Genomic DNA, 12,391 nt, shown 5'->3' with positions numbered 1-12,391 from the left:
CAGCAACACAACTCCACCACTGGCCCAGTTTGCTTTGCAACATTGAGGTTTGATCTCCGCTAATATTGCAAGCCTGGAGGAGTTCTGCCATGTGGAGGAGTGGCTAATGCTAACGGTCAGGTTATGCTAGTCGAGATGTTTTCTGCTGTTTCCTTGACGCAAAACAAACAACCTTCCTCGCCGTGGTCGAGATGGGTGAGTACATGAATGTTCAGTGACAGTGTGATGTAGATCTGTCAGCCTTTTTAAATCCTAGAGCTTCATCGTCTATTTTCTATCAGAATCTAATGCAGGAGATAGGTGTAGGAGACTATTTTCATGTTCAGCCTGCATGAAAAACTCAGAAATAATCATAAAAAATGGTTGACCTTTAAGTGTAAGCATGCCAATCTTTCTTTTACCTCTGGGTTGATCCACAGGGACGAAGAAACTGAGTAATATTTTATGGGCAATGCAAAACGATTTAATAGCAGAAATCTTCACCTTTCCTGGCAGGGATTGAGCGACTGAAGATGACAGTTTGAGTCAAAATCAGTAAATCTGATTATTCTTTGAGGAAGTGAGGCCTAAATGAGCGTTTCTCCTCGAGTGAGATAATAGTTACTAGATCTGTGATGTAAATCATCATTTCTTTAAGATAATTCGACTGATAGAAGAGCTAGTTTAGTTAGAAAAATTATTTTGTGCACTTGGGTAGATTCAGTCCAAAACAGTTTGCAGAGTTGTTTACAAAGGCTATAAACAGAGATGCACCAAGTCTGGGTTTTGTGATTTTGTGCAGCTCTGGCCTCTCAAGAACCATGAACTCAAACTAAAATGAGCAGAAAATAGTTTTAAACATCTCATTTGCTAGAAATTTTGTTTTTGTTTTTTGCTGCTAGGTAATGACGTGTTTAATGTCATCAGCCAATCAGAGGTACACATTTTCACATGTTGAATTCTGCATGACCTTAATCATGACAGTTTTAAAACATTCCAACAGCTTCTGAAAGCTAAAACGCTGTAGCCATCGTGCGGTTGTTCTGGTATGGGGAAAGCAGAGGAAAACAACACCAGAGCAGAGAGTATTCTAGAAAAATGGGTAAAAAAAGGGTTTGTGGCCCCTTTTCCAGATAAAGTCAGCAGAAAAGTCCAGACATGCATTTGAGGGTTTGGTGGTAAACCACCTATTTTGATCACCCAACTGATTTTTTGGTGAATCTCGGACTTAAACTGAGACTATTTAAGTAATAAAACAACAGATATCCTAAAGAATGAAAGAAAATTCCCAACAAAATAATTTCAAGCATGATTTTTTTTTTGCATCAAACAAATATAACCACATTTATTTTGAAAGTATAAAATTTCACACTGTAAAAGGCCACTTTTCAGGGTAAGTTGACAACTTTTCTGCAAGATTTACACAAACACACCTTGTCCCTCACTGACCGGTGGTCTAACTCGCTGTCGGGCTCTGTGGCAAAATAAAATCCTAGTTGTTCTACTCCACCACAGAAAGCAGTTGGCAAATCCGAATAATTTAGTCGATACAGGAACATGGCAGGAGAGTGAAATTTCCTGATTCGTACATCCCACAGAGGAGCAGGTACTCGAAACACTTCTCTCTTTATTTAAGTGGCTTACAGGCACAGCTTGATGTTGCAGGCACTGTTTGCCTTCTACTGGGAGACTCAAAAATCAAAAATAAAAACAAATCTGCTGCTGACATTCTTTACAATGGCACCAGTCAGGCCATGAGAGCATCCCCCCGCAGAGAGAGCATCCTCTCGTTTGTTCTTCACACCTCTGCAGAGCTGCTCAGACATTTAGTGTTCACACTCCTACTCGCTAACCATGACGTGGTGCTCAATGAGGTAGAACAGTTGTACTAAAAAGGTTCATCAATAAAGAATAGAAATGAGTAACAGTCACATCAGTAAACTATTGAACTAAAAGAGTGGAGTTGTTGGGAAAAAGGGGGAAAACGTCACATTTTACCCACATTTTCAGCACAATAATATGTAGATCGCTTCTGCATTTCTGCAGAATTCCTGCTTCCAGCTCAGACTTCCCTCCTTTTATTCCATGTGATTTTTTTTAGGTATGATGACATTTTTCACAGATGCTTTAAAAATGGATTTGTTTAAACCTACGAGCCAACAGGAAAATTCACTTCTTGACGGTACTTGCTCTGGTTACCGTGTAAAATCTATCCGTCCAACACTCAACATTCAAGAGCGCAAACACAAAACGAGGAGAAGTCAACAAAAGGCGGACGATTTCTCGTGTCAGTGGTAGCGTAGAGATAATATCGTTTCCGTCGACACTCGCTCAACCGGAATCCGTGCCATCCCTTTTCAGTTTTAGTTTAAATGCTCCCGTCTTTTCTCCTGAAGGCTGGAATGAAGTGAGCGAGCCGACACACTCCTAGCAGGGGCGGGGAAGGCGAGGCTGGGCTGCAGCCGGACTCCCAGCCCTCTTTGTGGACTAGGACCCGCTGCTGCCCATCAAGCCCCCCGTCTCCCTGCGCGTGACAATGCTGTCTGTTGATTTGAGGAGCTGCTCCAGGCAGGGCGCCCTGATCTTGCCCGGCGGAGGGCCTCTGGGCATGGGCTCCGTCTTAGTTTGGCTGTCTGTGCTGGAGGACACGGCATTGTCCTGCGTTAGGTCTCTGTCTCTGGAGAGCAGCAGATGCCTGGGACTAGCCTGGGCCTCCTCTGCTGCAGGGGAGCAAATGGGTGACGTGTGGAGCCACTTCAGGTTATTGGCGGAGTAGGCTCCAGGAGGAGTCAGGTCTGTGACTCTCAGGGCTTTGGTGCCAGCTGGAAGATCCCCCACGGTGACGGGGCTTGCTGCTGCTGTCGGGTCCACTGGGTTTACCTGTTGGAAAACACAAAAGCACACGTGTCTTATTTTTAGTACAATTAAATCTAATAAAAAAGCACAAATTTCCTCAGTAATAGTTGCTCGTTTCCTCTCCGTTCCATCAGTGCTGAAGCAAAAACCAAACTAGAGTTACTTTAACCACCTGGCACAACCCGGTTATAAGCGACAGTGACTAAAGACAGGCCGCTGCACCATTTCCTGCACAATCTCCTAAGATAATTAGGCGAGCTTATTATTTTTAAACTGGACCACAGACGTCAGCCGCACAGAGAAGGAGTTGTCGGCTATTCTGTCACTTTAATGTCTGCCAGTTGTTTACTGGCAGCTCTAGAGCAGCCGTGCATGGTAAACATGTGCTTTTGCAAAAGGAAAAGAAATCCTTGATCACCCTTGGTGAAAATTAGCATGTGCACCCAGTTGTTGTGTACTCATAAATGCCAACTGGAGCTAGAACCAATAAACACCCACAAGTACAGCAGGACTGTGTGACAGAATGCAGATTAAAACGTCTCCAGCTGCAATCAGACACCTGTTAAAGGCTGTACTTTTCTTCTTCATAATCTTTTACTTTGCAGACATTTAAACATTTTTAATGCACATGGTGTACTTTTATCGTTTTGTCCTTCATTGACTGTAGTTTAATAAAATCACATGTTTGGATCCAGTTAAGGTGGATGAGGAGGAAAAAAGGAGGATAAAAAGGAAATCTAACCATCTGCCTGTTCTCAGCTAGACTGGCATTTAAAATAAAATGTTTTAGTGGCAAAGTTTTACATTTTCGTCTCAGATTTTGTTTAAAACTGCAAAACTTGAACTACAGTTAAGAATAAAATGATATCAGAACTTGGGGTAGGCTGATGTATCAGTCGGCCGATATTTGTCCTTAGTAAAGCTGATTTAAAGCCAGGCACATCCTCGGGTAGCCCGATGCTGTTGCAGAATTTAATTTAATGCATTTTTACATTCACTAATAACATCTGCATAATACATACTCTAAATTAACTTTATTGAGGTGTCTGAATTTAACACAGAGCAGTGCAAGTTACGATTTATCAGTTAGTTGAATTCAGAGTTTAAAAACTGATCTTTGTGCATCCGCTGATGTTATTAGTGACATTTTAGCATGAAAATAAGATGGAAAATGTCCAGATATTGGTCATGAAAATCAAAAGTACACATCAGCCATCGGCTGACCGTGCCTCCTACATGTTGGTATCAGCAATAGAAAAACCAACATCGGTCGACCTCTAATAAGTAGTAGAAGGTATTAAAAAAATCAAGTATTAAAAATTGGTATATAAAAAGAAATTTTAGAGCGTTTAGTTTGCAAATTAAAATATATATTTAAATTAATTTCTGCAGTAGCATTAAGCTGCCCAGGGATGTGCCTGATTTAAATCGGCTTCACTAAGGACAAATGACCAATGCCAATATATAAAAAATGGTAAGTATCAGTCCGATATATCGGTCTACCCCTAATAAGTAGCAACAGAGCTAGCAGCTACAATACTTCCGTGTTCCTGACTAAAGTCTCAATTCTGCTTCGGTGTGTTTTTGCTAACTTGGAAATTAGAATTTTTGTAATAGGACTAAAGCACAATAAAGCCTAAAATTAATAAAATCAACTGTGATTCAACTTCTAACTTCATCAATGTCAGCTGAAGAGCTTCAAATAAGGCTGCATTAACCCTCTCCAACATAAATAACATAACCTCTGACTCGCAAAATAAGAGAAATGAAGCTTTTTGGCAGTAAACACAAAGATTTAAGATATTTTTCTGTGAAGGTGATCCAAGCTTCACAGTAACTTCTATCTTTTTTTGTTTCTGATCACAGAAGTCTGTTTTGGTCTCTAGAACTGAATCTCTGAGGCAAAACCACACATTCAAATAAGTTAAAAGAAGCTATAAAGTTCCTTAAGCAGTTGGTTAATGATTTCCTTAGCATTAGTCGCGTTTATACCCCTCAACCTTTAAATTGTAATGATTCGTAGAAAAACTAAAGACGATTACCAGCATCAGAGAGATTGAAAAGGAAACCCGAAACACGATCCTCCTGTTTATGCGATTAGCATCAGAAATTCATTAGCAAAGACTGCTCCAGGTTGACGTGACCTTTCTAACTCAACAAGGAGCCCTCCTCCAGAATTACCTTCTCTTCTGGCATTGTTCTTGGTGAACCTGAGACTCAGTAAAAATAGCTTTTAATCCTCTTTTCTTTTTTTACTGCTCTCAGACCTGTGATTAAATAACAATGGGTATTTTTGTCTCCATCGGTGTCACTCTGACAGCAGCAGCATCCCACGTTTTCCAGAAGAGCTTTTAAAACAGGCTGGCTTTTAAAAAAAACAACAACTAATAAATCCAATGTTTCTAGATCTTTACCTTAAGTCTCTTGCTGGAAACGACTCCGTCAGTTCTGGTAAGTTGGTCTTGGAGTTTCACATGAGGGAACCAGCTCTTTAACATTTCCTCCATTTTCAGAATGATATCGACATACTTCTCCCTGGAGGACGGAAGCGGAGAAACACAGGGAATGTTTACTTGTTGGATCATGCATGAACCTCAAGACTCGCCAACCGCTTCACAGGACTGTTATCTCTCCATCAAAAGCAAATGTGCGACGTGGAAACGGCGAGTGAAGCAGCGGGGGCTGCGCTCCGTGTGTGCGTGGGGGGAAAACAGTCTTGAGAACATTTCTCACACGTTTTCAGCTCACACGTGGCCTGACGTGTAACAGCTCTGCTTGTGTCTAAATATAAACACCAAAGCCACAACGGTGTCCAACAGTGTCATTGTGGAAATAAACTAGACGATGCCGTCGAAGGAAGGAGGGGAGAACTCAGAGGAGGCACCGACAAAACCAGATGGCGCACGGGGGATTAGCCTGCACCGTACGATCGGGACCTTTCTGCTGCGTTCCAGTCAGAGCATGTAAAATTCATGTGAAAGATTATCCGCAATGGTGGCTGCAAAAAAAGTCACTTTGATCCGATCTGCCATTGTGCCACCGGAGGGGGCTGCCAGCTGGCAGAATGGAGGGATGACGGTAAAGGGGAGGAAGGAGGGGTTTGGGTCCACCTTCCAGACGGGAGGCGGCCACACCCACTCTTTGTCTCCCATATGAAAGCAGCAGCTGGTGGGAGAGGTCTCCAATTAGCCGGAGCCAGGCTCAGCAGCATTCCTGGCGTCAAAGCTCCATGCAGATCTTCTGAACAATTCAGAAAATCGTCTGTTTTTATCCAAACTGCCAAACGTCGACTTGTTTTAAGGCGATCGTGTTGCAGGGGTCGTGACTTTCTCCTGGTATCACACTCCATTACACCGTCTGGTCAGTGGAGAGCTAACCACGCAGACACAAGCGCCCTCCTCCCACGGTGGAGAGTGATGCATTTTTAACGAGACGCCAGGCTAAAGTGCGACTCTCTGCAATCTCTCTGCGGTACATTTAGCCTGAATGTGTGTGTGTGTGTGTGTGTGTGTGTGTGTGTGTGTGTGTGTGTGGTAGTGGAGACCCGCTGTGAGACTTAATGGAGGCCACTTAGAAAGCTGAGAGCACTACGGATGCTGGTGGTTTTGTGTTTAACTGGAAATCCATTGATAAAAAAAATTAAAGCAGAGCACGTGGGTCCCCCTTACCCCATGAAAGGGTTCTGCAGGACTCCCATGATCCTCTGAATCCTGTCCATGGCTACACTCTCCTGGAAACTGCTGAGTCCTGGAGAAGAAGAAGAAGACAGCTGAAGTGATGGTGTGTGGAGTCTGTGCAGCAGATGGATTGTGTAAAACGTTTGTAGGAAGGAGCAGACTCCCTGCTGCTGTGAGCGGGAAGCGCAGGGTCACACGAGGTTTGGGTTGGACCGAGATCCTGGAGTAAGCAGTTTTAGAGCCTGTCTGGATGCGGTTAGATCATCCGCAGGAGCACATAACGTCTATCTGACTGCTACCCCTCTGCAGAGCGTGGTACAGTATGTTCCCAATCGCTCCTGCCAAGTTTAACCAGGAAGTGCAAAGTGTGAGGTTTTGTGCACTTTCTTTATCTCTTGAAATAGTGAACAAAAAACATGATCTCAGTTGCAAAACTCCCACACAGAAGAGGAATATTTGTGGTTAGCTCAACAGAAGACGTTTTAGACGTCTTACTCTCAGTCAGAGCTACACACAACCCAAAAATGTCTTCTGTTGATGTTTTAATCGAATTTATAGGAAATACAAAAGCAGGAAGTCAAACAAATCCAGCATTGGCCTATTTCATATGTAAACTGTTAACAACGGTGGTCAGAGCTTACAAGGATAAAAGAGAGGATAAAAAAAACTATTTGTTCTTTTTTCTGCTTCATAAAAACACAAACAAAAAAACCCAAATGAAACGATTGACTTACTTTCTCTGTATCTCCCTGAACGAAGGCCATTCAAGATTGATGACAGCGGATGAATGTAGCATTGTAGCTCCATGCACTGGAAATGATAATACATGGATTTGTGAGCAGCTGATAAAAACACGCTTAAACAGCTTTTTGCTAAGCTTCATCCTTTTTTAGTGTTGAGAAAGAAAGAAAAATCCAATAACTTGACATTTTATGAAGTGACTCAATTTCCCTCAGAAGGGAAGGGCAAACAGCCACTGGGGGAGGGTCATCTTTACTGGAAATAGCTGTAAAAGCGGCCGGGGGGTCGGTCTGGGTGACGGGGCACGCTCTGGTTTTGCTGATACTGTCAGCCGCCTCCTGTGGGAGACAAACATTAGTCACAGGAGGTGCTCACCTTGCTGCTAAATATCTGATCCTTCTCCGTCTTGTTGGGAAAAAGCTGCCGTTCTTCCGTGGAGCTGTGAGGTCTTTTCTTGGAATTGGCCTTTTGTCCACGCTGGGTCTTACACAGTCCAACGGCAGCGCCTCTGTCTGATGCTGGACTGGAGACCTGACTCCAGCTCCCGTCGCCCTCCCTCAGCTCGCTGCTGTCAGACGGGTCCGGGCGTGGAGGGCTGCTGGGGGATGGAGACGCCTCTGCCTGACCGCGCTTCGAGGCACAGTCGGGCTCTTGTTTGCTGTCGTTCTCCTCATTGTCACTAGCCAGCCAGTCAATGGAGTTGTCCGAATCTGTAGCAGACATCCTCAGCTGCAAGCTTCTAACCAGCACTGACCATCACTGACCTGAGGGAAAGAGACGCACTTTATCAGGACACTCAGCTGGGGTCCACATAAATCCTGCAGATTTGCCTGAATTATAAAAAAATACAACTTTAAAAGACATTTCAGGCCAAGCAGACACAAATAAAGATGGAGGGCTGTGCAGATGGAGGCAGCAAAACCACAACGACCTGTTTGTTTGGCAGATGCAACACCTGAGCCCTCCATCTAAGGCAAACACATCACGTGCTGCCGTCTCTACAAACTAATCTCCCACGTTTGCACATTCAGGGATGAGTTTTTCTCCTTTTATCCAGCTGCTGCCCTTCATTCATAGACACTCAGTGTGTTTATTCAAAAAGGGGGCAGGGGTCTTGTCAACATGACGACCCACGCCTCAGTGGACCGCTGCTGACCTCCCTAGAAAAGGTGACACTCAAAAGGGGCGTAAAAGAATGAAAAGACCAGAACCGCTTGTCCCTGGATCGAGGAACATCTCGTGAATAAAAGCTCCAAGCGCTCTGAACTGATGCTTAATTGCTTGCTGGAGCTTTGACGTGTTTCCTTGGCGATTAGCGCATAAGAGAAGTAAGAGCAGCATTTTCAGCACAGGGATCATTTTTAGTGTTTGAACGGTTAAAGTCGTTGGTTTCCTGTGAAATCTGGGGGTAGGAGAGGTGTTTCTTTCCTTTCAGGATGGCCACTTTTCTGATGCTGTAGAGACTTACTAACACAGGCCTAACAGATAGAAAATTACATAATAAGATGTTTCGTTGACTCTTTTATAAACAGATGGGGAAATTAAGGCAATGCAAATTTTGTAAAAGCCTTTCTCAACTATAGATGGTTTATTATCCAACATTTCTGTTTGTTAAGGTACATTTTTTACATTTTTTCTAACCAACAGTCTCTCTGAAATGAAGGCAAATGCTTTAAAACCATGAAAAAAAGCAGCCAGGAACCTTTAATTTCCATACAACAACGTGTTTTTCTAAAAATGTCCAACATCCAGTCAGTCATGACTTGTTTGGGGTCTTTTTGTTTGCTCTGATTTGACAACAGCACACAACTGAAAGCTCGGATTTCCCAGGGCCTCAACATGCACCACAACACCTCATAGCCCTGCACTCCTCTATTCCGACCAAATGTTAAAATAAGAGTGTATTTTTTAACAGAATATAGGAAACAACAACACGACATGAATGTGATCAGCACGTTTTCTGCTCACTGGGAGGATCCTGGATGACAGGAAAGAGCGTTTTATAATAAACATGAGAATATTTCCATCATCAAGAGGATAAAGCTCAGATCAGCTGAGTAACACAATAGACTTCCTCGTTGGTTTATAGTAAATCTGGCAGATTATATAAAACCAATAATAATCCCATCTCTAACACATGTTTTATATTATTGGTAACTGGATTCCCGTGGGTGATTTTCCAGACGGCAGAAGCAGAGGTGTTCTACTAGAGTCGATGTGGAGGTGACCTACCTTCCCAGGATCCGGCGGCTGGTCGTCCTCCTCCTTTGTTCAGCGGTGAATCCGGTAGGACTGTCGGCCAGAGAGCAGCTGATGTGCAGGACGTGCTGCGTGTGAGCGACGAGGTAGCAGCCACAGCCAGTGATGGCCCGTGTAGCTTCTCCCAAGGCAACGTGTCTGAGGGGGCGGGATCAGCGGCATCCGGCGCTCCTATTGGCTCCTCCGTTGAACCCGCGCCGACCAATGTGGTGGCGCGCTCGCTGCTGCCGCGGAGCGATAGGCGAGGCCTGTTTACATATGCAAATGAGATGGTGACACAAACACGTGGACACGCGGATCGGTTTCCATTCCAGCAGCCGGGGCGAAAAGTCACGTCAGGACTCTGGTCAGCCATCCGCAGGCATCCCCCTCCCCCATTAACACCCGCAGCAGAAACGTCATCAAAGCGTTCACTGAGAGGGTTTGCTCATGGGCACTTCAGCAGAGCGCACTAATGCCCCCCCCCCCCCCCCCCCCCCCCCACACACACACACACACACACACACATATTTTTTAGTCTTGGCAGTGGGGGTTTTTTCTCACTAACAATAAAGCAGCTGGTGACAATTTTAATGGTCTTAAATTGGATTTTTGGGGAAAGGTGATGAACAATTAAAATTTAACCTGGTCTCTGAGCAGACTCAGTTTGGAGAAGCAGAGATCAGTTACACTGCTTGCTCATTAGAATTTTTCATTTCCTTATATTCTGGTCTCCCTTTTTTCAGTGTTTTTATTCAAATTTTAAATTTTTCATTTGACTTTTACATTTTTTTTGTGCTTGTGAAGCACCTTAAGGTTTTTAATCATGAAAGTCACTTTACAAACAAACCCTTCTTCTTCTTCTTCTTCTTCTTCTTCTTCTTCTTCTTCTTCTTCTTCTTCTTCTTCTTCTTCTTCTTCTTATTCTTCTTCTTATTATTATTCTTATTCTTCTTCAGATGTGCGACCTGATGGCCAATTGGAATTTGGCTAATAACAAAACAAAATTCTGTCATATTTAAAACAAATCTAACCCCAAACATGTCATGGTGGTTAATGTAGTTAGGCAGGAAATTAATACTTTGAGGCAATTTCATCTGCATATAGTAATAATAATGATGATGATAATAATAATAATAATAATAATAATAATAATAATAATAATAATAATAATAATAATAATGCATTTTATTTAACAGCGCCTGTCAGGACACCCAAGGACACTTTACAACAATGGGAAAAATAATAAAACAAGATAAACACAGTACAGAAATATGCAAAAATACTGAGATGCTAAAATTAAAAAAACTATGTATTAAAACTATGTGGTAAACGCTTGTGTGAAGAGGTGGGTTGTGAGTTTTGACAGTGATTGAATTCTCCCTGAAATTTACAGTTATGAAGAGTTTTATAAAATATATTGCCATTAATGTTTGAGATAAGTTAATTAAATGTATAAATATCCTACTAACCGCTCAGATTGGCATCATTTCAGTCAGAACCTAACTTTGGTTACCAAATTAAAAGACAGTCACAAGATGCAAGGCTTTACTGCTTGATGAAAACAATCAGGTAGAGTGCCAGGTTCAAATACTTCAATACTGAAAAAAGCGACACAATAAAAATATGATGACCTTGCAATTTTTTATGGTTAAATAAGTGAAAACAGAAACAGTCTCACCTTCACATTGCATCTTTGTCTAGAAAAACCTGCCACACTGCTTATCCACAGTCTAAATATCATGTTTCACTTCAGTTTGCTCAATAGAGAAATGAATGATAAATTAACTCCAGCTGTCGTTCCTTAACTCAGAATAAGACTACATGTGTTGAAATCATGTTGTTTTGAACATGGCTCAGAATTAGACAAGGATGACATGTTTTTTGTCAGGCTTTTGTTTTTTTAAAGATCTTCGTGACACTTTCTAACCACATGCAAACCGGTTTGGATTGGGTGAAAGTTCAGGGCTGCGTGTCGTTCTTTGACAGAAATTAGTAAACAACAGATCTCTTTGTGAAAGTCTATTCTAGCAAAACGTTTCAAGACAAGTGTGATTTGTATTTTCTTACATTATTATACCAGGAAATGGGAAATGGGATGAGGAGGAGCTCCTCTCCGTTGGAGGCCCGACGAGAATCTCGAGCTAAAGCCTGCAAGTCACAAATAAAAACCTCTCATGGCAAATGGGATCACGTTTTCTCAGTTGACACCCACTCCAAAGGTGCCCACTCTTCGCATCGCCTCTGAGTGACAGCGAGCATGAGCTGGATTTAAAACATCTCTCTTTTTACTCCACCTCCGGCGACAGCGGGCCACATCATGTGGGAATAAAAAAAGCGGGATGAGCCAAGGACGCTGCTGCCCAGATGGCTGCAACAACCGGCTGCAAATCTGTCTGCCTTAAAAATGCATAAAATGACTTCTTGGCTTGTCTTCTGTGCTTTCTATTATGAGATTGTAGTGCGGGAATTAGATTCCAAGAGTAATTTGTGGGCAAGTGATCATAAAGCTTATATGAATAATTTTGTTTTATGCGCTTGTGTCAAAACGAGGAGCAGTGAGGACAAGGACACTGGCAGTCCTGAGTCTAAACTCTGTCTACTCTGTGCTGCTGTGCTTTTAATCACATCCTACTGCGAACAACTCCCTACACACACACACACACACACACACACACACACACACACACACACACACACACACACACACACACACACACACACACACACACACACACCACCAGACTTTGTGACGACAGAGAGCTTCCTCCGACTTCCTTTGTTGTCTTCAAGCCGTCCATGTCGCTGATGAACGCAACCCATTTACTTCAAAGACCAGAAAACACACATCCATGTTTGTTTTAGGATCAAAGAGATGTCTTTACATACACACACACACA

At 42.9% G+C, this 12,391-nt stretch overlaps 1 protein-coding gene across 1 annotated transcript; it reads right to left on the bottom strand.

The window, feature by feature from the left end:
* Positions 1-2,247: 2,247 nt before the first annotated feature.
* LOC107388748 (circadian-associated transcriptional repressor) lies at positions 2,248-9,623 on the bottom strand. The gene is made up of 6 exons (XM_015964430.3): positions 9,486-9,623; positions 7,629-8,017; positions 7,247-7,322; positions 6,504-6,582; positions 5,250-5,370; positions 2,248-2,859 (listed from the first exon to the last, which is right to left on the bottom strand). The coding sequence occupies exons 2-6, from the start codon at positions 7,974-7,976 to the stop codon at positions 2,467-2,469; spliced, it is 1,017 nt and encodes a 338-aa protein (XP_015819916.1). The 5' UTR covers positions 7,977-8,017; positions 9,486-9,623; the 3' UTR covers positions 2,248-2,466.
* Positions 9,624-12,391: the final 2,768 nt, after the last annotated feature.

The sequence above is a fragment of the Nothobranchius furzeri genome, chromosome 4 (genome assembly GCF_043380555.1).
Source record: "Nothobranchius furzeri strain GRZ-AD chromosome 4, NfurGRZ-RIMD1, whole genome shotgun sequence".
NCBI classification, from domain to species: domain Eukaryota; kingdom Metazoa; phylum Chordata; class Actinopteri; order Cyprinodontiformes; family Nothobranchiidae; genus Nothobranchius; species Nothobranchius furzeri.
The sequence above is the reverse complement of the archived record's forward strand: the minus strand, read 5'-3'. Positions and strand labels throughout refer to the sequence as shown.